Source organism: Ornithorhynchus anatinus, chromosome 7 (genome assembly GCF_004115215.2).
Source record: "Ornithorhynchus anatinus isolate Pmale09 chromosome 7, mOrnAna1.pri.v4, whole genome shotgun sequence".
Lineage (NCBI taxonomy): Eukaryota > Metazoa > Chordata > Mammalia > Monotremata > Ornithorhynchidae > Ornithorhynchus > Ornithorhynchus anatinus.
The window spans coordinates 61096781-61123077 of record NC_041734.1 but is presented as its reverse complement, the minus strand read 5'-3'; the positions used below and the strand labels follow the sequence as shown (position 1 = coordinate 61123077).

General features: G+C 53.3%; 1 protein-coding gene across 22 annotated transcripts in view; it reads right to left on the bottom strand.

The window, feature by feature from the left end:
• NFASC (neurofascin) overlaps positions 1–26297 on the bottom strand; it is a 105853-nt gene that overhangs the window by 8070 nt on the left and 71486 nt on the right. For 7 of the 22 annotated variants that reach the window (XM_039912716.1, XM_029068706.2, XM_039912710.1 and 4 more), the window contains 6 exons: positions 25349–25522; positions 20926–20940; positions 16539–16730; positions 12865–12981; positions 9800–9946; positions 2928–3059 (listed from right to left, as the gene is read on the bottom strand). In XM_039912716.1, coding sequence (XP_039768650.1) covers positions 2928–3059; positions 9800–9946; positions 12865–12981; positions 16539–16730; positions 20926–20940; positions 25349–25522 — 777 coding nt within the window. The remainder of the gene's footprint in view (positions 1–2927; positions 3060–9799; positions 9947–12864; positions 12982–16538; positions 16731–20925; positions 20941–25348; positions 25523–26297) is intronic. The other 15 variants (XM_039912717.1, XM_039912719.1, XM_039912725.1 and 12 more) reach the window with 6 other exon arrangements.

Genomic DNA, 26297 nt, shown 5'->3' with positions numbered 1-26297 from the left:
GACCTTTGTTGACTGAAGAGAACATACGTGAAACTAAAGAAATAAATAGTCTCCAAATGGAAGGCTGCGAGGGCCAAAAGGAAATGACAGAATTCATAACTAGAAACTTGCAACATCTTATCTCTAAACCCAGGAGAGGCTTGGGGACTGGGCCTCAGGTTTAGGGTGGGCTCCTCAGCTCAGCTCTTTCCTCCTTCCAGTTGTGTAAGAAAACAGATGCAGGTGGGGAGAAGGTGCCAGGAGATGGGGTGGGAAAACACCGTGAAGGAAAATAACAATAATGATGTATTTGTTAAGCACTTACTATGTGCAGAGCACTGTTCTAAGCGCTGGGGTAGATACAGGGTAATCAGGTTGTCCCATGTGAGGCTCACAGTTAAACCCCATTTTACAGATGAGGTAACTGAGGCACAGAGAAGTGAAGTGACTTGCCCACAGTCACACAGCTGACAAGTGGCAGAGCTTGGATTTGAACTCATGGCCTCTGACTCCCAAGCCCATGCTCTTTCCACTGAGCCACGCTGCTTCTCTATTCTATTTGGTCCCTGCAAATCTGGGTCCTTTTGAATCATATGGGCCAATCAACGATACTTACTGAACACTTGCTATACGCAGAGCACTGTACTAAGTGCTTGGGAGAGAACAGAATCAGGGGACACATTCTCTGCCCATAACAAGCTTACATTCTAGAATTAATTTAGGCTCCTGGGGGCTAAAGAAAGCAGGCAGCAGCAGTCTTAAAAGGAACACCACCTTAAGGGGCTCTCCCTGTCAATCCCTCAGGGTACTGGTTTCAGGAGATTGCGGATCTGGAGTCATGCGGAGGGTGGGCAGGGGAGGAAGATTCAATGTGAGATGTGGGCATTCTAGCAAAGTGAGATGAGGAGCAGGAGGAAGGGGTGGGCTTGGCTGAGAATTGAAGGCTGTTGGGAAATAAAATCTTGGTGGCCCATTCATTTTTTGAAAAAAATTGACCATTAAAGCAAACCTTGTCCATTCCCTACCTAGTCCTGCTGGGGCAGTTGGGAGACACGTCTGGTTAGAATAACCCTCTGCCTTGCTAGAGCCCAAGCACTAAAGTGGACTCAGTGCTTAGCACAGAGGTCACACAGTCGACTAATCAGTACTGATTGAGCTCTTCCTCTGTACTGAGCACTCTTGGAAGAGTACGATAGCAATAACAGACCCGATTCCTGCTCTGGAGGAACTGATGGGTTTGAGCCCTTTTCTGCCATTTCTTCTCCTTTGGCCTTGGTCTCTCTGGTCTTATTAAAAATATGGGTAGATTTGCCCATCTGCTGTTTGGAAACCAGCTCAAAATAATAATAATAGTACATGTTAAGTATTTACTGTGTGCCAAGCAGTCTTCTAAGCACTGGGGTAGATACAGGTCATTCAGGTTGGACACAGTCCCTTTCCCACATGGGGATCACACTCTTAATCCACATTTTATAGATGAGGTAACTGAGGCCCACAGAAGTTAAGTGACTTGCCCAGAGTCATGCGGCAGACACGTGGTGGAGCCAGAATTAGAACCCAGGTCCTTCTGACTCCCAGTCCATGCTCTATCCATTAAGCCACACTGCTCTTCGTCTGAGCTTGCACTGTGGACTCACCCACTAGGCTTCTTCCCCTCCCCCCTCAATTCCTACATGAATAGAGAACATTCTGTGAGCCAGGAAGATGGCCCAGGGCTCACATCAGGGTGTGGCTTCTCTTGGCTCAGCTCTCTCCAGGCCACTCACGTAGCCCATCATCCCCCATTTCTGGGGGAGATGAGACCACACCAGAGAGCTTTCTGCATTTTCCTAACTGGTCTACCTCTCCTAGGCCCTAAGAGACAGGACCTCAAAGAGTTCCAGTGGAGCGGGGAGGAGAAGAAGGAGAAGAGAGGCTCTCTTCAGTGGTCTCTCACACAGACAAGATACCTTCCTTGGGCTCAATACCCTTCTCTTCTCTCCCTGCCCCCTCTTTTTCTCCCACAGGATTCCTAGTGGGGCTCAGATGGTCCAAAAAGCTGATTTGCTGAGCAGATGTCCGGAGTCAGAGATCTCGCCTCCCTGACCCCAGGCTGCCCAGGGGGCCCGCCCCCCTCCATGAACTTCAGGAACCTAATTGTACTCCAGTGGCTCTCAGCTTTGTGAAGATGAGTCACCTTGTCTTAGACAAGACTGCGAGTCCCCCAGGGAACAGTGACTTTATCTAATTCTTGCCCTCCTACCCCGTTTATTCATTGCCAGCGTTTAGTGCAGTGCTCAGCCCATGGAAGTGTTCAATAAAGCCTGGAACACCTTGGGCCACACCCTGGGGAAACAGGCCAGTTGCCCATCACCAACTCCCCCAGAGCACCAGGTGGATTCAGAGAAGCAGTGTGGCTCAGTGGAAAGAGCCCGGGCTTGGGAGTCAGAGGTCATGAGTTTGAATTCAGGCTCTGCCACTTGTCAGCTGTGTGACTGTGGACAAATCACTCAACTTCTCTGTGTCTCAGTTACCTCATCCGTCAAATGGGGATTAACTGTGAGCCTCACGTGGGACAACCTGATCACCCTGTATCTACCCCAGCGCTTAGAACAGTGCTCGGCACATATTAAGCGCTTAACAAATACCAACATTATTATTATTATTCAGAGCTGAACGCTAACTGTGGGCAGGGAATGCATCTGGTCTTATTGCTATATTGTATTCTTTCAAGTGCTTAGTATACTACCCTGCCCCAGTAAGCGCTCAATAAATATGATCGACTGACTCTATTTCCCTGGACTCCTTTAATCAACTGTAGTCAGTGGTATTTATCGAGCACTTACCATGTTCAGAGCACTGTACTAAGGGCTTGGGAGAGCACAATACCACAGAATTAGCAGACACATTCCCTGTCAATAACGACTTACAGTCTATAGGGAGAGACAGATATAAATGTAAATAAATACCTGGGTATTTGCCGCCTCGACTCCTCTTGATGAAGCAGACGATCAGCAGTATCAGGACCAGGAGGGCGATCGCACACATCAGCCCGATAAACCAGCCTTGGGTGGCTATGTCCACATGGTTCTTGGTGTAAGCTGTCCCGGGGATGGAGGGGGACGGGGGAAAGTGAACAAGTCAAGAGTCATTGTCTGGTGGGAGGGGAGAGGGGAGCACATAGCCAGGGGCCCCAGAACCCTAAACCATTGCTCTCCCAGGGCAACCCCATGGGATGCGTCAAGGTGGACAATTTCCCCCATGGGGCGAGGCTATGGCCTCCCTCTTTGGAGCTGAATGTCCACTTTAAACCACCAACAAAAGAGGGGCAAAGAAAATATGAGGAAAGCCAACGCCAGAAAAGAAAAGAAGAGAAAAGGAAAGAAAAGAAAAAAAGAGGCAAAGGAAATTCAGGCTCCAAGTAGCAGGAAGAAGCGGAAGACTGGAGGGGAGAAGCTGCTTGGAGGGGAGGTGTGAAGCCATCCAGGAGGGGTCTCAGCAAGCAAGTAGAACCGGGCACCTGGTTGAAAGGTGTCTGGTGAGATGGGGGTGGCAGGGAGGGGTGACCACGTTTCAGAGCCACCTACGATTCCCGGAAGAGGAGACCGAACCCCAGAATACAGAGAAGGGAGAGGGCAGAGGGAAACAAAAGTTCCCTCATGCCTGAAACAAAAGTTCAGCATTCAGAATGGAGCAAAGCAGTTTTCACTCCTTTCCCGGCACCCCTGGCCGGCCCAGTCATGGGGTTAGAATAACTTCAACCTTGGCACCTTCCTTCCCTAAGAGGCCTGGGCCCTTCCTTAGCCTTACCAACTAACACCCAGCTTGGCAGTAGGAAAATCACCTTCCCTTTTGCAGTGGAACAACAGAGCTTCAAAGGAAAATCAGGTGCCAGAGCTGGTAGCTGCCCCAGCACCAGGGATAGAGCCTGCCAGTGCCCCCCACCCAGTGCCAGGTAACTGGAGATGGCCACTGGCGTTGGCAAATTCCCCTGGGACTCGAGTGTCCAAGAGACAAGAATGAGATTTTGGGGGTGACAAACTCTTGTCCTGCCTGCTGTTGATGGCTGTGGCCAGGATGAGACTTAGAACAATTCATCCTCCCAGTTCCGTTGAATCTGAGGCCAAAGCAAAGTCCACCTGGGTGCTGGAGACCAACAACCTGGCACACAAGGTAGACAGGAGAGTCCTGGTTTTTGCACGATACCTGATCTCTGGCCCTTCTCCACCCAACTGGGTATTTCTTGAGGTCCCAGTCATTTCTCTCTAGGCAGAACCTCAACTGTTCCCTGCTTCTATTTCAGCAGACCAGCCTCTTGCTAGACCTCCAGTCTTTAGTACTTCCTCCCCCGATGGCCTGACCTCCAGAGAACCATGCGGCTTGGGCCTCTACATCCCTGCCATTTGCCTAGGGACCCACGACCTTGGAGGGAAACAACGCTGGGATTCTGCTCCTAGTTCACATGAAAATAGGCTCCTGGGTCAGGCAGTGCCAACAGTTTTTTTTTTTATGATTCTTGTTAAGCATTTACTATGTGTCAAGCAGTGTTTCAGGCACTGAGTTTTATCAGGTTGGACACATGGGGTTCACAGCCTACGTAGGGGAGAGAAGAATTTAATCCCCATTTTACGGTGAGGAAACTGAGGCACAGAGAAGTTGTGACCCACCCAAAGTCACAGAGCAAGCAATTTTTTAATAGTATTCCTTAATTTCTTACTACGTGCTAGGCACTGTACTAAGCTCTGAGGTAGATACCAGTTAATCAGGTTGGACGTAATCCCTCTCCTACATAGGGCTCACAATCTTAATCCTCATGTTACAGATGAGGTAACTGAGGCACAGAGAAGTTAAGTGACTTGCCCACAGTCCCATAGAAGACAAGTGGCAGAGCAGGGATTAAAAGCCAAGTCCTTCTGACTCTCAAGCCCGTGCTCTTTCCATTAGGCCATGCTGCTTCTCTGTTCTGTAAGGAGAAGCTGGAATGGGACTTTACCTCCGCTCCAAACAAAAACTCCTCACTCTAGGCTTCGAGGCTCTCCATCACCTTGCCCCTTCCTACCTCTCCTCCCTTCTCTCTTTCTACCGCCCACCCCGCACGCTCCGCTCCTCCGCCGCCCACCTCCTCGCTGTCCCTCGGTCTCGCCTATCCCGTTGTCGACCCCTGAGCCACATCCTCCCGCGGTCCCGGAACGCCCTCCCTCCTCACCTCCGCCAAACTGATTCTCTTCCCCTCTTCAAAACCCTACTTAAAACTCACCTCCTCCAAGAGGCCTTCCCAGACTGAGCTCCCCTTCTCCCTCTACTCCCTCTACCGCCTCCCCCTTCACCTCTCCGCAGCTTAACCCTCTTTTCCCCCCATCTCCCTCTGCTCCTCCCCCTCTCCCTTCCCCTCCCCTCAGCACTGTACTCGTCCATTCAACTATATATATTTTCATTACCCTATTTATTTTGTTAATGAAATGTACATCGCCTCGATTCTATTTAGTTGCCATTGTTTTTACGAGATGTTCTTCCCCTCGACTCTATTTATTGCCATTGTTCTCGTCTGTCCGTCTCCCCCGATTAGACCGTAAGCCCGTCAGAGGGCAGGGACTGTCTCTATCTGTTGCCGACTTGTTCATTCCAAGCGCTTAGTACAGTGCTCTGCACATAGTAAGTGCTCAATAAATACTATTGAATGAATGATTTTACTCCTCTAGCCACCTCAACTGGAGGGCGGTGCTGGGCATTGCCCTCTCTCTGCTTGGCATCTATGTTCAGTCAAACGGTGTCCCCCAGGTAAGGTTCCCCACCAAAGACAAGCTGGGTAGGCTCCCACTTGGCTGAGAGCTTGAGCCCAACACCCGCCAGGCACCCGCCTCTTCCCCGTCCTGCACACCAGAGCTCGAAGTACCGCCGGTTAAGAAGGTGCGGGAATAGCACTCTCCATCCACTCCGGGGGCGCTGCCTCGGAAATGGGAAATCTATTTACGGGAATGGAGGAGCGTCCCACGGGGAACACCGGATAAGCCTTGAACCTGAGTCTTCGACACTGAGATAATCCTCACGGAGGAGTGGACTAAAGTGCTAGGGCAGAGCAGAGATATGGCACTCTTTGGATAAGGCTGGACCCAGCTGAGGATCTGAGATGATCATGTGGCATTCAGGGAAGAAGGCCACTTTGGGGATGATGTGGGATTGTCAGTTTTCCCTGAGCACTGCCTCCAATTCCTGCCTTTCTTATAAGGCAGAAACCACTTTCTTCTTCCTTCAGCTAAACCAAGCCAAGCTGCTCTCTGCTATGTCTTCTGGACACTCCACCCACGTTGCTCTGCTGTCTGGATAGGCCCCCGTGAGGCTGCCAGCATCTGCCCCAAATAATAGTAACTGTAGTTTTGTTATGCACTTACTAGGTACCAAGCACTGTACTCAGCGCTGGGGTAGATGCAAGATCATGATCATCTTGTTCCATGTGGGGCTTACAGTCTAAGCAGGAGGGAGAAGAGGTATTGAATCCCCATTCTGAAGAGGAGGGAACTGAGGCACAGAAAAGTTAAGTGACTTGCTGAAGGTCACACAGCAAGCAAATGGCAGAGCCGAGATTAGAACTCAGGTCCTCTGACTCCCAAGCCTGGGCTCTTTCCACTAGGTCATGCTGTTTCAAAGACTCCCCCTTTTCCCTTTCTCCCCCCGCCCCCACCCCAAATGAGAAACGAGCGGTTTCGATAGCCATTGAGGTTCCGGGGTTAATGACTCTGTTGCTGCCTCTGGAGCCTCTTTGGCCTGGGAGCACCAAGAAGATGATAAAGTTCTCATGAGGGATTTTCTCAGGGAGGCCACAGAGCCTGTGAGCACTCCTGGAGGACAGCGGCAACTGGGAATGTCTCCTCAGTGAAACCACAACCTGTTGTGTCCTAAAGAGTCGGTGGTGGGGTTTTCTGGTGCCCACAGTCTCCGGGATAGGCACTGGCTTACAGGGACTGGGGGGGCAGGGAGTGCAGGGGGAATTGCTCAGCTGCTTTGCGATATTGGATCCAGCTTGCCTGGAATTAGTCAATTCTCCACTTTCCATACTAATGGAGGAAGGGGCAGGAGAATGGATAATATTCCAAATGGGGGTATTATCTGGAGACCTGGGGCTGGGTGGTGGAGGAGAGAGGGTGAAGGGGGGCACCTTCTCTGAATCAATGGAGCAGGGAGATCCTCTGGCAGATGGCAGATGCTACTGGGTGTGAGCAGATGCGTGGGAGAGGGACGGGTGGGAGAGGGGCTGGCTTTTCAGCAAGTCAGAGCTCAAAATTTAACAGTAATAATAATAATAATCATAGTGGTATTTGTTCAGCACTTACTATGTGTCAGGCATTGTACTAAGCACTGGGGGATACAGGCAAATCAGGTTAGAGTCCCTGTTCCACTTGGGGCTCACAGTCTTTATCCCCATTTTACAGATGAGGCAACTGAGAAACAGAAAAGTGAAGCGACTCGCTCAGGATCACACACAGCAGACAAGTGGCTGAGCAGGGATTAAAACCCAAGACTTCTGACTCCCAGGCCTCATTCTTTCCACTAGGCCACACTGCTTCCCTCAGTCCTAAATCTACTGTGGATAATCCGTGTTTTCAGTCAGGGCTAATGCATTTTCCAGGTATAATTGCCACAATTTCAACTGTGCGAGCATAGCTCATTCTGTCTGGGGGGGCGGTGGGAGTGTGTGGTGTGTGTGTGTGTGTGTGTGTGAGAGAGAGAAAGACATCTTTTGAAACACAGTTTGGACAGGATCCCCACTTGCCAGCCTGCAGGGGAGAGGGCAGGGAGGGCTGCTCGGAAGGACGCTAGCCAATCTTCCCAGGGTTCAGCCTCCCAGGGGAGGCCGCAGTCCCCAGCTGCCCGGCCTAGTTCAGAGGGAGATCCAGATAATTAGCTGCAACCTTCAGTATTGACATTTGCAAACCTCTCCCAGCCAGTGCTTGGCTCCCCAAGAACCACCCATGCTGGGCTGGAATAAAACCCCCACCCCAGTGAGCATTGGCCTGGCCCCGCAACAGGGGAATGACTGAACCAGCGTCCTGCCGGCTGCCCTGTTCTGTCACCTGCCCAGAGCCCAAGTCTGAGCCAGCCAGACGGGCTCCTGGCCCACCCTGGGGCATAATACCTGGCTACCCTACTCCCAGGCAGCTGCCTCGAGCAGCCTCAGGACACGGACAGCTCAAGGCCATCCTGCTTTACAGACAGACGGTCTGGGCCTCAGAGGCCTGAATGTCTGTCAAGCACAAATCAATCCATCAGTGGTATTTATTGAACGCTTTTAGGGTGCAGATCATTTTTTTTTATGGTATTTGTTAAGTGCTTGCTATGTGCCAGGCACCGTTCTAAGTGCTGGAAAAGATAAAGGTAATCAGGTTGCACACATTCCATCTCCCACATGGGGCTCACAGTCAATCCCCATTTAACAGAAGAAGTAACTAAGGCACAGAGAAGTGAAGTGACTTGACCAAGGTCACACAGCAGACAAGTGGCAGAACCTGGACTAGAACTTAGGTCCTTTTGACTCCCGGGGCCCCACTCTTTCTACTAGGCCACTTTATACAGCACAAAGGGCCAGGGGCCCATCGGGGTAGGCAGGGAGGAAAGAGATCTCGCTCCAGGGGGGCATCATGTGCTTGGCCAAAGCAAAGGAGGTGAAGACCACCCTACGGCTAAGGCTCTGGTGGACCTACCTAGCATGAAACACCTAACCTGTCTGTTGCACACGAGACAAGATTTAGAAATCTGCACGTAATACCACACTCCCCCGCAGAAGGAATGTCACTGACAAAACCGACCCTGATTTTTGCTCCTGAGGGCTAATGGTGGCACAGATCTCTTCTTTTTTATGAGGTCCCAAACTCTGGAGGGTTTGAAGGGAGAGGCCGACAGTCTTCCCGGTTTAAGATCAGAGATCCGGTCCCCAGGTCTCCTGCACAGAGGCTGCCTGAGTTGGCAGGTGGCCCTCGAACATTTGGGGCCTCCCTCTCTGCCCAGAGAAGGAAATGAGTAATGAGGGGATGAGCCGCCCTGCTTCCCTGCCTGTTCCCTGGACGCTGAGAGGTTCCTGAGGAGGGCAAGCAAGTCCCCTAAGGCAAGCCAAACCCTCAGCCAAAACGAAAACCTGATACAAGACCTTTATTGGGTTGGGGAATCACGGAAAGTCAGTGGCGGGAAGTAGCAGGCCATGACTGTGCTCACCCTAGGAATGGAAGGAATGGTAATTGTTAGGCGCTTACTATGTGCCAAGCACCCTAGTCCAGAACAACGCCTTCAGGCAGGTAAGGTGGGAGGACTGGTGGGCCAACACCATCCGGACCCCCTTGACCTATCCCCTCCGGCCTTGGCCTTGGAAGAAGGCACTAGTCTTGGGAGCATTTTGCTCTGGGAACACAAAGCAGGCACATGCAGTGGGCTGACCCTACAGATGGAGAGGATGGTGGGCATGAGGGGATGCAGCTGGGTGCCTGGGTCCCAACTATAAACAGAAGCGAGCACTCTAGAAGGAAGCTGAACCCAGGCACACACATAAATAGGCGTGCACACTCACAAATATGCGTGCACACACACACAGCATTTTATTCTGCCACAAATGTCACACCCCCAACCTCATTCCAACTTCCCAATCACACCCCACTACTGAGCGCTTTGACCTCTTTTTGAAGTATTCAGGCTCTGGAGGGTGGATCTGACCCCATGGAAGGGGTAATGGTGGGGGAGGGGAAGGAGGGGGATGGGGACAGGGGTAGGGGTGACAGTGAGGGGCTGAGGAGTGATAAGCTGGAAATTAGCTATCTGGGGGCAGGGCCCTGCCTAGCCTGGCCCGGTTCCATCTCACCTGAGTTTGTCTCAAAGGTCACGGTTTCACTGCTGATGGTCTCATACTCCTTGGAAAAAACCCGTACCCTGTACCACATCCCAGGACTGAGGTCGGCCAGCTGAACAGAGGGGACTTTAACGGGGACTTTTTTCACGGTATTGTTTCCTGAGGGACAGAAACTTCACATCAACCCAGGCCTTGCCCCATGCATTCAAGCAGAGATCCCCTCCCCAACCCTGGGACCCATCGCTACATGCAAACAGCCACTCCGGGTCCCAGCCCCTTTATTTCATGCGACTCCACGCAGCCAACCCATTTGCATCCTGACCTCTGACCCTGGCCACCCATCTTCCCGGCCCTGGGGCTGGGTTGAGATGAAGATGTTGGGTTGGAAGGCAAGAGACCCAATAAAAATACTACTACTTCTTAAGAGCTAAAAACCCTTCGATCGCTTGGATCTCATTTGACTTTGAGGACAGCTAGGTTGAGGGTCGTGACCAAGGCCATGAGCGTGTTGGAGGCAGGTCCACGGTTCGAACCTGGGTTTACGACTCAGCACTGAATGGTTGCCACTGGATATCTGCCGATGGCGAGAGTCCACTGTGGGCTTTAGGCTACAGGACCCGGTTTCTTTCTCCTCCCTGACAAACCACCAGGGATGAGCCCGGGTTAAAAAGCCTCTTTCAGAGGAAGCCATTTTCACTGTAATTCCTACCCCTTGCACTACCAGTCCATTGGTCTGCATTTCCTTGTCTTCGAACAGCCCCATTAGGTCACCAACCATGGGCTGCAGAGACACCAGCCAATCCAACAGCTGCTCAGATTCCACCCTGGCCACCAGTTTTCTAAAAGGGGAGTGTGGAATGGGGCCAGCATGGAAACTGGGCCAGTCCTAGGATTGGGCAAATCAGGGTGATTTTTGAAGGTTGGGAGGAATTGGGGTCATTCTGGGGGTTGAACTAGCTAGGGCCATCCTTCTGGTTGGGAAAATCATGGCCAATCTTAGAGATTGGGGGAATCAGGGTCATTCTTGGGGTTGGGGGAAGGAAATCAGGGCCATTCTTCAGATTGGGGGAATCAGGCCCACTGCTCTGGGCCCTGCCTGCCCTTGGGAGGACCTGAGGTGCTCTGACACCATTAGACTGGGAACTAACTGCAGCAGGTAGGGAGGCTCCAGGAGGCCTGAGGTTGGAATGAGGAGCCAAATTAGCCCTCTTGGACAAGGCGGGCAACAGGCAACCTCACCTCTTATATGTCCCATCCTGAGGGCAGGGCCAACTGGAGCTTTGCTCAGCTCACGGATTAGGGGTGGGGGTGGGGGGGTAGTTTGGGGTTGGGGGCACATTAGAGGGGCTGTGTCCTCTTCCTAGGCCTTGCTGATTTGGGCAGAAACACGGTAAATTGATAGTATGCTGGGCTGGGGGAAAGGTGGGTTGACTTAAGAAGGGAGGGTCCTGATGACTAGAGGTCATCACTTTAGCACAGATGGGCAGTCTCTCTTCTGGATGGAGATAAGAGCATATAATCAGGGAGATTGCTTCAGGGGTGTAGGATGGGTGTCAGCGGAAGCATGGCTGTGGTTGCGGTAACTGGTGATTGGACCAGAGTCTTGGATGCTCAGCTGGGTGCAAGACAGCTGGGCCCAAAGGGCAAGTGAGGCTGGGGTCTCTAACAGAAGCAACTCTCCAGCTGCTCTGCCATCCTTTGGCCATCTTTTGCCCTTTTCTTGGTCTGGGAAGCTCCGAGGGCACCTGGATATCTTTTGTCCCTTGCTTCTGTGAGCCAAGGAATCCCTGGGGGTGGGGGGCCTGACATGTGGGAAGGGTGCAAACCCTGGGGTCTGGAGACACCTGAAAGACAATCCAGGGAGGAAGCAGGCTGCTGAATCTGCCATTTGCACTCCCAAGCAGCCGAGATGGCAGCCTATGCCTTCGCCCCTTGGACTTTCTGTCTGCTCCCTGCCAGTGTGGTCTCCCCGAGTCTACCAGAGACTTCTGCCCCGAGTGTGTGCTCGCACCGTCAGCTTCACCATGGCGAGCTGGGGTTGTTGGGGGGGGTGTGTGTGTGTGTGGGAGGGGAGGGGGGGCAGGCAGGAAGCCCTTTTTGTTTCCACGTCCTCGTTTTCACCCAGAAGAATCAAGACCCAGTGGCCCTAGCCAACACTGCGCGCTGTGCTCAGGAGGCCGAGGGCCTTCCCTCGTCCCAGACGCCAAGAGGCTCATCTGCTCACAGGAAAAAGCCAGACGGACGCTTCACGGCTCTCTGGTGCTGATTCGAGCCAGAAGGATGGGCCTATCCCAGCCAGGGCTCATGTGGCACAGAGGGTGGCTGAAGAGCCCAGTCCAGCTAAGTTGGACATTGATTCCACCCGCCTGGCCCAGTCAGGCAGCGGAGCCTTTGGCAGGAAGTAGCCTTAAACCCCAGAGCTCTCCAGGTTCCAATTGGCTCTGTGGACCCTGTGAACGCCCCACGGGCAGGAACAATAACAGGCTTGGATTGGCTACCAGCTGGTTTTAGGGACCAAACGCCACTTACCCGGGGCAGGGCCTTGAGTTTTTGCTCCTCCTGTGGTCTCCTGTCATGCCCTCAGGGTCAGGGAGGGAGAGCGAGCCGCCCAGGGAAAGCTCCACACCAGACCTCTCTCACCTGAGTTTCAGCATCTGGATTTTCTAAGGGTCTGGGTCGCCTAGGCCCTTCCCAGCCCCATTAGCCAGGAAGATAGAGAGGTGGCCACTCTTTGGGGCAGCTGAGCCTCCACACCAGGAGACCTGGGGCTTCATCTGATCAAGGAGCTGTGGACAGAGCCGAACTCTAGCTTAGAGAGGGCTTCCTGTCCTGGGTGGGCAGGGGAGTGGGGGAGACAGGGGCTCTTAAGAAGGCCAGGAAATGAAATCCTAGATCTTAATTAACGACTTCTAAATTCCCTCTGTCTCTTTTCCCACTCCCTTCGTCACCTCTTACCCGCATCGATTCCATTAGCCTGAAATGCACATAGGTTCAAGGGCCAGTGGGAACCTGGGAGAGTTATCAGATCTTGTCAAAGGCCCCAAACAGTCCCGCGCTGCCATGCGGACGATGCTTACTGTCGGTGTACTCAACCACAAACTCAGTTCCCGGCTCAAGATCGTGCTGCCACGTGATGTTGGCCCATTTACTGTTAGCCAGTATTGTGAGGTTCCATATGGTCTGTCCGGAAGGGGCTGGTGGATGGTTAGAAGAGGAGTTAGTCAGGATGGGCGAGAAAGAGAGAGAGAGGGCGGGGGTCGGGGGTGGTGTCCTGTCCATACCAGACTCTGCTGGGAAAGAAGGAAGAGTCAGGAGTGGATCTTGAGGCATGGCCTGTTTCTCGTCTCCACCACTCAGGGTGGGAGGGCTTTGGTTCTGGTTGTTGCCTCCCCCTCTAGGCTTTAAGTTACTTGTGGGCAGGGAATGTGCCTACCAATTCCGTTGAACTGTACTGTCTCAAGTGCTTAGTGAAGTACTCTGCACACAGCAAGCACTCAATAAATACCATTGACTGATGGGCTGAGGGTACCCATAGGTGGGGCTGCCCACTGTATTCTGGGAGAATCCTTCTCTGACTGATGGGAGGTGTCAGGGGGAAGGACGGTGTCCCATTCAAATTTCTCCAATGCTGGGGGCCTGTCTTGGGAGGGCAGCCACTGGGGTTCCACTTCCTTTGAGGATTCGGTGACTGAGGGGAGACTGTCCTGGGCACGAGACAGAGCAGAGAAGCAGCTAACCTCACTCCCCAGGAGAGCAGGGAGCCAAAGATGGCCTCATAAACAATTCACCTTCTATACAAGACCTAGCCCCAGCTGGCCTGACCAACCAAAAACCAAGCAGAAACTAGGCCTGGGGAAGGCATGGAGTAAGTAGGGTCACAGAACGAATCGACCTCTACCTCAAGGGGCCAGAACAGCACCAAAGGCCTTCAGGGACGGTCTGGAAGGGCCTAAAGCCACTCTGGACTTGTCTCGGACTTACATCAAATCCCCAAGAGGTGACCAGAGGACCTCCCTCATAACCTCACCATGAGGTTGAGCCATCAAAGAGGAGCAGGGTTGTGTTGCCCCTAGTTGTATTCCCCGTGGGATTCCTGCAATGACCGCTTCTCCAAGCTGGGCTCTCTTGTTCGGGATATTAATTATCCGGCTTCTCCGAAAACTGGGTGAGCTTGTGCCGCAGCCTGAGCCCCCGTTCTCTCTGCAGGAGGGTGGCACTACGCTCCAAATGCAATCCTTTTCCAGAAGGCCCAGCAGTCCCCCTAACTCATCTCCAGTTGGATTTCTCAATCTGAGAGTTAGCACGGAGCCTCACGAGGTAGAGCCTAAGCTGGCTTTACAAACACCGCTCCTGTTTATTTTATTAGTATGTAAGGGGGTATCGTTAGGGACTCACTTATTCAAAAATAAATGAACAAAGTGCATCCGTGCCTGCACTTATTTATCCTGTGATTAGGAAGGCAAGGTCTGGGAATTGACTCTCCATCTCTTGCTCATTATTGTACATTAGTGCCATTTAAACACAGTCTTTGTCGATTGCCCCTTGCTCACAATTTATGCCAGGTGAGTGGTAACAGCGCTGATTTCTGAGACTTAAACTGCTCCGAGGTTTGGAGTGGGGAGGGAAGCATGGCCAATTGGTCTGTTTTAAAACATCAGTTGGTTCGGGTCTCAATTTTCCAACAGATCAGAACCCTCTGGGTTTAGGTGGGGAAGGGGAGAATCTTTTTAGGGAAGAACCGAGTCCTGTTTGTGGATTTAAGCCCCTGACTCTTCGAGGTTCATGCTGTGATTGGAGGACTGACCAAATCCATTTTGACAGTCAAAGTGCCAGCTGGGTTATCTAAAGGTAGGGTACCTCTGTTTTAGGGCAGACAGCAAATTCCCCCTCACTCGCCCATGCCTCTGCCAAGCAACCAACGTGCTTGTGTGAACTCAGGATCAATCCTGAGTGGAGGTCGCCTGGTTCACTAATGCAAAAATATTTTCTCCATCACCAAAAAGAGACAGTAATGGTTGATTAGGAGAATAATTGTTTGGGCTCAGCTAATTTCTTCTTCAAAATTTTGAAGACTCTAGATTTGCCAAGTCCCACCTCAGAAGCTCATACTGCACTCCCAAGGCTGACAAGTTGGAGATTAACAGATGTAGGTCAGGATTCATAGGGATTCTTCCCTCCAGGGAACTCAAAGCACTTATCCTGCAATCTCCCATCTCCTCTGGCCATCCCTGAGCAGGAGATGGGGAGAAGAGGGCAGGGAGAGAGGCTATTTTTGGTTCATTGAGACCCACAAGAGGTCCAGTGATAGGCAGAGCAGCACTAGGGTACCCAGGCTTCCTGACTTTCAAGTCAGGGGCTTTCCACTCACGTGGTCAGTGGTTCCCAGTACTTTCTGATTCAGCTTTACATGTTACTGGCTAGAAGGATCCATAGCAAGTGCTGCTCTATTTGAGACCTGGCCTTACTGAATTCAATCGCGCTGGGAAAAGACAATTCCTGTGGTGTTTGACTTGGCCTGGAGTGCCCCCCCCTCCATGCCCAGGGGCCTATAGCCTATGTCAGGAGCCCGGGATGGGTTGAGAAAAATATTGCCAGGCTCTGGGATAATTTCTCACTAGGCATCCCTAAAATGATGGTTATTTTCCTTCTGAGAATTTTGGAAAATAATAATGATGGTATTTGTTAAGCGCTTACTATGTGCAGAGCACTGTTCTAAGCGCTGGGGTAGACACAGGGGAATCAGGTTGTCCCACGTGGGGCTCACAGACTTCATCCCCATTTTACAGATGAGGTAACTGAGGCACAGAGAAGTGAAGCGACTTGCCCACAGTCTCACAGCTGGCAAGTGGCAGAGCCGGGATTTGAACTCATGACCTCTGACTCCAAAGCCCGGGCTCTTTCCACTGAGCCATTGGATTGATGTACTCTCCCACGCACTTAGTACAGTACCATTGAGTGATGAAAGGGTTGTTACTCTCTGATGCTCCACTGCATTCCTTATTGGGGTAGAATGCTCCTAATGGGGGTACCCTCCAGCACTGTCCTACTCTCGTTATTGGGGGGCTTTCCAGAATGGTACTTGTTATGGCATCTTGGAGTGAAATCCATTTTCCAGGATCGGGGAGATGAGAGGCCACAGGTCGCCCTGGCCCCCTGAGCAAGGATTTGGGGTGGGACCATTCTTCTCCTCATCTGACACCCGAACGGGGGAACTCGGTAGCCCATTTCAAAGAGCAGCCACAGTGGTCTTTCGGTGATCTAGAGCCATTGAATGGGAGCCGGGGTGAGCAGGTTGCTGGCTTACCCTCGGCATCAGATACCCTTCCCCTCTACCACTCTCCCCTCGGGCATCTCCTGGTAACACCGAGAGCCGAGGCTGTGATCAGCTCATTTCTACTTACCCCAAGCACTCTTCCCATTTCCCAGAGGGGATGACTGAGACGGAGAGGATGGGGGGAGTAGTACCCAAGAGAATTAAACTTGCGGCTGGCCCGAGCCGGAGCCACAGGGCCCAGAAGGGCATCAGGCCGAACCCCCTTCTGAATTTCTGGCGGGGAAACGGCAGAGCGCCGAGGACCGGGAAACACCGTCTGGCCCGGCCAAGGCCGGCATGGGTGGGATGGGCGGGTAAAGTACGGCCGATGGTGCGTGTGGGGCACGAGCGGAGCGGAGACGGTGGGGGTGAGGTAGCTTCGGGGAGAGGAAGGGAGGGGGAAAGCCCAGGAGGGAAGTTAGGGGTTAAGGGCAGTACCGAGGTCTTCAATCTTAGTCACGGCGGTGGGAGGACTCTCGGTGGTGGTGGCGGCGGCAGCGGAGGTAGTAGTGGCGGCTGTAGTGGTGGTGGTAGGAGCGTCTGTAGGAGTGGAGGGGACGGTGGTGGGGACGGTGGCGAGGGTACTGGCCGCTGCACCAACTGTAGTTGGAGGGAACGTAGTAGACGGCACTGGGAGGGAAAGGTAAAAGCTGCATTTTGTTTTCTTTTTTCAGATCGCTTTGGTTCCTGGGGAGGCAGACGTGCGTGTGCGCGCGCTCGCACCCGCACACCCCCACACACAGTGCTCCCTCCCCATCTAAAGCCCCAAAGCAAACAGAACCGGCGGGGGAGGACCACCGGAGGCAGGAAAACGCAACCCTACGGAAAGAAGAGAATGAAAACGCCACCGTCTTTCATTTTCTTCCCGCGGGTCCGGGCAGCTCGGAGCAAACCGCATGCACAGCCGGTGGCGGCAGGGGCCCGGGGAGGGACGGAGAGAGCGACGGGACTGTGGGATGCTCGGAATCCCTCAGATCCCCGGGATATGCACGGAATCCCGTAGGCGAGCAGGCACACGTGCACACGGCCCAAGCAGCGGAGCCCACCCTGACCCGATCCTTCCAGTTCCAGCAGCCATCAGGGCAAGAGGTTGACTTGATCCCTGGGCTCCCCTGGGAGGGGCTGCCTCATAAGGGGGGCGCTGAGAGCTTTCTGAATCCTCCACCCACTCCCAACCCTACCCCCTCTAACCTTTCCACCTGGATTCCAATAGCAGCCAGGGCCACCACAAGCAGCAGGAGAAGATCATGGGGTCACTCCCCCTCTTTCGTACGGGGGGAAGGGGAAAGCAGGGTGCCAGGGGTCAGGTGGCATGGGGCTTTCATTCTCCAAAGCAATAGAGGGGAAACTAAGGATATCGTGGGTCAGGCAAAGGATGAATTGACCCTTCACAAAGGACTTCTTTGTCCCCTGATAGACCGGCCCCAAGGCAAGATTTGACCAAATTCTATTTTCCCAGTGCCCAAAGCCAGAGATTCTCAGGTTCCACAGGCATCTCTGGATTTTCCCTGGAGTAGGGTTAACCAGTGGCAAAACCAGGGTGAATCCCGAGGCTCCCCAAGCCCGTGGTCCACCCAGGGCCCACTCACTGCCTCACTCCCCAGAGAATCCAGGAGAAGGGGGCAACAAGCGAGGGTGGATGTGTTTGGTTCCCACGGGTGCCCTGATACTTGATGGGACCATAAGCCTATCCAGCATGCCCCAGCCGGGACCGCGGAGAAGCGGAGGTAACCCAGGACTCGCACAGTCCCCAGGCCTCAATGGACGGCACCACAACCCCACCCAGCATGCCCCAGCCAAGACCACAGAGAAGCAGAGATAGCCCAGAACTCCCACTGCCCCCCAGGCCTCGCTTGCCCTGGACCATAAGGAGGCAGGCACTCGGGGCCATGAAAGAGATCTCCCCCGAGAGGAAGAGTTCTGGACTCTGCACCTTCTCCCCCACACCTGCTCAGACAAAGCCCCTTTCATACTGTCCTGCTGAAGACTGCTGTTCAACCTAAGATGGACAGTTGAAAAATCACAACCACGATCAGCAGAACGAACATCTTCTTCCTCAACCTCCTGCAAAGACTCACAATCACGTCACAACTCCTCATTGGATTAGTATCGCGATCCTCGGCTTTGAGTTGCTTTAATATAATTTAGGGAGGGTTGTCGTCGGGGTCTATAACATGGAGAGGAATTTCATATTCCTTTCCCAGTAGTTCTAGAACATATCCACCTACATAACACGGAAGTCTTCGGGGAAACCTACCCCACAAGGCAGCTGCATTTTCAAGGTCCTCGACCTAGTTGAACTGAGGGGTTGGCCTGAGCCAGAGAAGGGGGGAATTTTCTTCCCAAAGGATTGCCGGGAAGGAAGGCTGGCTCTGCAGCCCCACCCTACCCCTGTTGCTTCCAGCACCCCGGATCGGACCCCTGCTTCCAGCATATCAGCACACCCCTCAACCGTTCCCCATCTCTGGCACTCAGAGATGATGGCTTTAGTTCCCCTATAAAAAGCAACCACACAAAAAAAGCCTAGCAGCCCATCTATCTGTTGGGAACCAACTCCAGTGGGAAATTTGTGCAGATCCCTCTGTCCAACACCTTCCATCAAAATACAGTTGACTGGGAACGGGCACCCTCAGTCACCAACTCTCACTGCGGAGTCCAAGATTACTTTAGGGAGGCTGAGATTGTTCACTGAGCACCTACTGGGGGCAGAACATCGTACTGAGCACCTCGGGGCCTGTAAGCTTGCTGTTGGAAGGGAATGTGTGAGCTTATTGCTGCATTGTACCCTCCCAAGAACTTAGTACAGTGCTCCACACAGTAAGCGCTCAATAAATATGATTGAATGAATGAAGATGAGATCTCCAAAAGGAGCTTACACTCCTGGAGGTAGTTCTCTCTGGTTCTGTCAGCAGGAGTGTTGGTTAGCCTCCCAGGAATAATGCTTTTTTGGCTTACTTCTTTCAGGACCCCTCTGACTTTGCATCGGAAGCAGCTCCGGGCACGTACACATGTGAAGAAAGGATGGTTTATGGGGCTGGGAGCGGAGCAGGAAGGCGGCAGAACATGCATTAAGCAATTCCCAGGGCAGAGTGGCACTCCCAGGAGACAGCACTGAGTGGTTCGCATCAAAAAGGCAATCAGAAAGCCGGAGAGCTTCTGGCAAATGCTAGAGCCAGAGGGGGTCCCTGCTGGGGGGGGGGGGGAGAGAGGGGGAGAGGGCCCTGCAGTCTGGGCCACCCCTCCCCACCCATCTGTTGGCCTAAGGCGAGGTCCTGGTTGGAAGACCGGCCAGAGTCAAAGTCCACGTCTCGCTCCCCAGACAGAGGTGGCCAGGGTGAGCCCCCCCCCCCCCATCACCTCCTCCCAGCGGTACAGCTCAGTCTGCTCTGACTAGGTGGCAATTCCCCTAGGAAATGCCATACCGGGGAGTGGCCGGAAAGCAGGCAAGGAGATAGGGAAACAGACAAGGTCGTGGGCCCTGGATGAAGACGGAGCCACCCAGCCCGGCTGCGGGGGGTCCGGAAGCTTCACGGACCAGGGACCACCCCCAGGGATCCTGCTCAGCCCTCCTGCAGGCTCTGGGGTATCGGGCATGGGGAGGGGGACTAGGGGAAAGGGAAAGAGCCCCAGGGAGGCTGGATTTTGCCAAGAGGATGTGCAGCAATAACTAGCACAAAGCGCAGGAAGAGACTTTGCAACACAAAACAAAATCAACTGAAACGAAGGGGAAAAAAGAGAGCGGGGAAGAAACAAATTTGCTGTCCTTCCCGAGGGAACCACAGATGGGCCGATTCAGAAAGCTCTCAACTTGGTTCTCAGAGCCTCCACCCCCAACACACACACAAATACGTACACTGCCCTGCACAGACTCATCATCCCCTGTCCCCATTTCACAGGTGGCCAAACAAAGCTCAGGGGACCTTATGGGTGGGTGGGGAGGGGAAGGCAGGAGTCCCCAGCCAGGCCTCATCTGCCAGAACCCTTGAGACCCCCTCCAGCTGGGGAGTAAGGAGTGCCACTTCCTGGGCTGGAAGTAGGGAAAAAAGGCAGGGCAGAACTACTGATCAGAAGAAAGGGGAGGGGGCCTGCGGGTTGGAGGGTCCATTAGGTTGTTGCCTTCAGTGGTTGTCCAGCTGCCTCACTATTCAAACCCTGAGGGCTGGAACAAGTTTGGTTTGGGGACAAAAAGAGGCATCACCCCTGGCTGGGGATCCCAGGCTGCAGAGGCGGCCCCGAGCTGGAGAGAGCCCCCTCCATTCCTCATTCCTCACTCCTGCCCAGATCCATGCCAGGCCCATGCCAAAGCCCCTACCAGCCCAAACATGCAGGCAAGCTGAGCCCAGTGCTCAGGGGAGGCTGGTTAACCCTTTCAGTGCCAGGGCCCTGACAGGGAGCGGGAGAGCGAGGAGAAGCCGGGACCCCCGCGTCCTCCTCATCCAGCTTGCCGGAGGCCCAGCTGAGGGACGCAACCTATGGCTCACAGACCCCCGGCCCGGCTGACACCTCCCCCTCCCCCTGGCAGAAGGAGCGATGGGGATCGCTCATCCCCACAGCTAGATCTTAGGGGAGAATGGAGAGCGTGCTGGTCTCCTTCCCTTCCAGGCCTTGGGGATGGAGATGGTCTCTGAGGGATATTAATGCAGCTCTGACTTTACTGTCCAGTGCCCGGGGGGTGGGCTCTGTTCCCAGCTGTGCTGCCTGGATCCACCACTGAAAGGGTTAATGTAGTACATGCTTGGGCCCTGGACCATCCCCCACCACCCCCAGCTATGCCAGGCTCCTCCATAAAGCCCCATGCCGGTTACCTCAGCTGCTGGTACAATACCTGGGGTCGGAGTAGCTTCAGAGACAGCACCCGAGACAGGGGGTAGAGGATGATGGAGGAGAGTGAGGGAGGGAGAGAGAGAGACAGAGGGGGACAGAGTTGGAGGGAGACGGAACACAATGATAAAGGGCAGAGAGGGGAGAAAAAACAGGAACACGTAAAATCACACAACACACACTGACAGGAACTTCTTGGCTAAAGGTTTTTGGGTGGGTTGGGATGAGGGGAGGGAAAAGCCAACCTCAAACTCTTCTCAGTCCCACTGGACAGAGCTTCCAAAGCCAGGGGAGACTGTATCTCTGCCAAAATTTCCAATTTGTTTCTCAGCCCGAATTGGTCCCTCTCCCTGCAGGTTCCTTTTCTTACCAATTTCCTGCCACCTTTCTTGAGCATTTCCTAGCCCCTTCCATCTTCCCCACCACCTTCTCCCCTGGGCCCAAAGGAAGGCCATAAAAACAAGAGGCTGCCAAGAAAATTGCTGCGGCCACCCATCACCCTATTTGGGTCTCCACGTTCAGCTTCCCTTCCAGGCCAGGAGCCTGCCAGGCTCTGCCCATCATCTGACTAGACCAACCAAGGAGAATGCAACAGTTCTCTGATTCAGCACTGGGGATGGAGGGAGGGGCAAGGAGAAGGAGACAGAGGTATGTGGAAGAGACTTTTAGCCTCTGGTGTTACCCCTCCCCCAGATCATTCCCCTACCCGGTCTCTCCCATCTCATCTCTTTGGGAAGCCCCAGATTTTGGCCCAGCATCCTCTGCCCTCAGGATCTGCTCCTTCTGTGGGGAGGCCTGGGAATCCAAGTGCCGTGTCCTCAGTCTGAAGCCGAGTCCCGGGTTCTATTCTGGGGCGGGACCAGAAGTGGGGTGGGGCAGTGCCATCGAGACTGAACAGGGGGTGGCCCCTTTGCGTCCCCAAAGAATAGATGAGATATTGTCAGAGGTCAGCCGACAAACCCCCCAACTCCATACCCTGTAAGGCTGGGGCTGCTGAAAGAGAGGGGAGCGGCCTGCAGGCTGCTTCTCCCATCCACCCTGGCTGGCTCTTTCCCACCATCCACCATGAAAAAGAACCCCGAGGGAGAGCCTTGACACCAAATTCCAGGACTTTGTGCAAGCCCTGAGAGGGGGAGAAGGTGGCTTTGTTTCCTGTTCCTGTTGATGCGAGACAAAAGGGGCTTGTTTGATTTGCCTTCTGCATCTGCAGTGGCAGGCTTTTCCTCTAGGCCCTTCTCTGGTTTCTCGGACCCCACAAAAACAGCTCAGCTCCCTCTTGCCCACTCCCTAGACTCTGCCTTTGGGAATTGGAAATTCAGCAGGGTCGCAAATCCCAGAGGGCTGGGAGGGTCACAGAGTGGGGAGGGAAAGATCAGTTGGGACTCCTGTTCTGCTTTCTAGGGTGAGAGAGGCTGGTTTGGCATCGGAGAGCTGGGCTGTTCTCTCTCTCTCCCTCACCCCCGCCCCTAGCCTCTGATCAACTGGGAGGAGATAATGGAGGAGAATCAACATCTGGGTCTGAGCAAGGAGATGGAGAAAGAACTGAAAACCCAAACCCAGGAGCCAGGAAAGGCCTTGAGTCCAGGGGCAAATGGGGATGGAGGAAGGGCTGACTTGCTCTCTCCTCCCAGTCCCGCAGCACTTTTGTACATATCTGTAATTTATTTATATTAATGTCTATCTCTCCCTCTAGATTGTAAACTCGTTGTGGGCTGGGAATGTGTCTGTTTATTCTACTGTACTCCCCCATGTGCTTAATACAGTGCTCTGCACACAGTAAGTGCTCAATAAATACGATTGAGTGAATTAGGGGGAAGGGAAAGCTATGGGAGAAAAGTTCCTTAAAAACTGATTCTGGCCACATGGCAGGTCTGCCAAACAATTTGGGGTTTTGGTCTGTTTATTGTTATATTGTACTCTCCCAAGAGCTTAGTACAGTGCTCTGCACACAGTAAGTGCTCAATAAATACGATTGAGTGAATTAGGGGGAAGGGAAAGCTATGGGAGAAAAGTTCCTTAAAAACCGATTCTGGCCACATGGCAGGTCTGCCAAACAATTTGGGGTTTTGGTCTGTTTATTGTTATATTGTACTCTCCCAAGAGCTTAGTACAGTGCTCTGCACACAGTAAGTGCTCAATAAATACGATTGACTGAATGACTGACTGGCTTAAAAAACCTATGCAGGCGGGACAGATGATGCAGACTCCAGGCTTCAGCACCCAGGTGAGCAGCTTGGCTTGGCAGGGCTGCTCTCCCCTCCCTGGGTCTTTGAATCCGGGTTCTTGCTCATACATGTTCCCCAGAGTCTGTGGAAGCGGCAACAGTTGCCACTTCGGGCCCCTTTCTCTTTCCCTGTCCCTGCCTCCTCCTCCGCAGACCCTCCAGGCTCACAAACTGTTAAGTGGAGATGAGCTAAACGTTCCTTCTAGTGATGCCTGTGGGTAGCTGTCTGGTCCAGTAAAACTGCTTACCTCTGCCAGATCCCGGGCCCTGGCCACTCTTGTTTCTTTGGGGGTTTTGCTCCCCACGAGCTGGCATGGTACCTCAGTCTCCCTTTCCTCCTCCCCATAACCCAGCCGCTATTTCTGAGGTCAGGGTCAGGCTGCCAGAGGCCTTGCTCTTAAGGGATCGCGTTAATGGCCCATGCTCCCCGATCCCATGGACCTGGACAGGACTTAGATTCTATCTGGGCAGTCAGTCAATAGTATTTATTGAATGCTTACTATGTGCAGAGCACTGTACTATGTGTTTGGGAGAGTATAACAATAAACAGACATTCCCTGCCCACAAAGAGCTTACATTCTAGAGGCACCTCCACGCCCCCCGTGCCTTGCTCTTAAGGGATTGCGTTAATGGCCCATGGTCCCTGATCCCATGGACCTAGACAGGGCTTAAATGCCATACAGTCAGTCAATTGTATTTATTGATCACTTACTATGTGCAGAGCACTATACTAAGCGCTTGGGAGAGTGCATCATAAACAGACATATTCCCTGCCCATAAAGAGCTTACATTCTAGAGGCACCTCCACGCCCCCCGTGTCGGACCGTGCCAGATTAGAGGCAGCAAAGTCTGGGGCCTTCCGGCCTGCAGATAAGTTAGGATCCAAGTAGAAGTGACTCGAATCTGGCTTCCAGGTGGGTCTGGCACAAAAATGGCTGCCCCACTGGAATATAAGCTCCTTGTGGGTCGGGATGGTGCCTACTGATTGTAACAAAATCTCCCAAGTGCTTAGCACAATATTCTGCACATAGTAAGTGCTCAATAAATAGCACTGATTGATCTGCTGGGGGGGAATGTCTAGTCCTGGCAGGGTGTCAGTAGTCATAGTTCTCTCCTAGACGCATTTCCAGAGTAAGCTCTGGTGTCCTGCTCTGCCTAGTGAGGGGTCTGCCCCAGCCCCGGGGGCCCCAGACCAGAGAGGGCGGGGGCTTTTTCGAGATAAGCGTTAAGGCAGAGACGGGCCCCAGTCCTGCCTGCAACCCTGCTGCCCCCTAGTGAGGTCATGCGGAACATCAGAGATCAGATCAGAAATTCAGAGATGGATGCGATTCGTGGTGCGATAATAATAATGTTGGTATTTGTTAAGCGCTTACTACGTGCAGAGCACTGTTCTAAGCGCTGGGGTAGATACAGGGGAATGAGGTTGTCCCACGTGAGGCTCACAGTCTTCATCCCCATTTTACAGATGAGGGAACTGAGGCCCAGAGAAGTGAAGTGACTTGCCCACAGTCACACAGCTGACGGGGGGCAGAGTCGGGATTCGAACCCACGACCTCTGACTCCCAAGCCCGGGCTCTTTCCACTGAGCCACGCTGCTTCTCAATACCCCCAAAGCTCTGCCCACGGTGGCTGGCCGGCCGGGTGGTCAGAGTCCAACCTTTGTCTCCTCCCGGCCTGCCCACCTCGCTCCGAGCACACAACTAGCCTGGAAAATTCCAAGAGGCAGCTGCCAAGGAGGGCCGGCCTCTGCCCCTGTACAAGAAAGCCACTCACTCATCCGGGGGCGACTTAACTACAGCCCTCCAGCTCCAGGGAAGACCCACGACTCCATGCATTCCTGGTTCTTGGGGAGTCCCTCAATTGCCACCTGGGACTGCAGCGACCTCTGGAAGCAGGGGCAATTTGTCCCACTGCACGAGAGACGAAATAGACATGTCCACAGAGACCCAGAGGGCCCGACTCCTGGGGCTATTTGCATCACACCTTGAGGATCGGAGTTGCCCAGTGAGGATGGGGCCCAGAGATCTTCACGGAGCCCTTCGTCAGTCTGGGCTCTGCCCCTCTCAACCAGGGGTAGGACCTGGGGCACCACCTCCTCCGAGGGCACTGCTAATGACATGGCTGGGGGGGGGGGGTTGATGCTATCTCCGCCCACAGAGTCCCCCCAAACGAATCCAACCTCAGGGCAACGGGCCAGACCTACCTTCATTCAAGGGAGCTGGTGACTCCTCAGTGACTGGCTCCCCGAGACCCACCTGGGTCTTGGCGCTCAGGGTAAAGCGGTATCGTGACACCGGATCCGCTCTGGTGATGGAGAACTTGGTCTGGTTGGGAGAGAAGCTTTCCACCAACGGCTTTCCCGTTTTGGATCCGTTAACTGAATAATAATAATAATAATGGTGGTGTTTGTTAATTGCTTACTATGTGCCAGGCACTGTACTAAGCACCGGGGTGGATACAGGCAAAGTGAGTTGGACACAGTCCCTTTCCCACTTGGGACTCACAGTCTGAATTCCCATTGCTCATATGAGGGAACAGAGGCACAGAGAAGTTACGTGACTTGGCCAAGGTCACACGGCAGAAAAGTGTTGGAGTCGGGATTAGGACCCAGTACCGTGCTCTACCCGCTAGGCCAAGTTGCTTCTCTGAAGGGGGAGAGAGATAGAGAGAAAGGCAGATGGGAGGGGAAGGACCCGGATGCCGGGTAAGAGGGAGCGGCTTCAGGGGTGCTTCTGGTCCTGTTGGTTAAATTGACGTAGCAGGACAGATTTAGGTGAGATGTCAAGAAGAACAACGTCTAGAAGTGCTCTAGAAATGGTGTTCCCTGAGGGCAAACATGGACTCTAACCCTGGAGGTCTTAAAGGGCAGGACGGTTGAATAACGTGGGAGCCGGCCAGGAGGGAGGCAAGGGGCGAACTAGATGACTTATTGTGGTCTCCCGAAGCTTTAAGATTATATATAATCAAATATGCATCCTCAGTGCCAATCTTGTCTACTTTTTTTAAATTTTATGGTATCTGTCAAGTGCTTACTATGTGTAAGGCAGTGTACTGAGCACAGGGGAAGATATAAGCTAGTCAGAATGGACACATTGTCTCACATGGGGATCACAATCTGGAAAATCCCAAGAGGCAGTTGCCAAGGAGGGCCA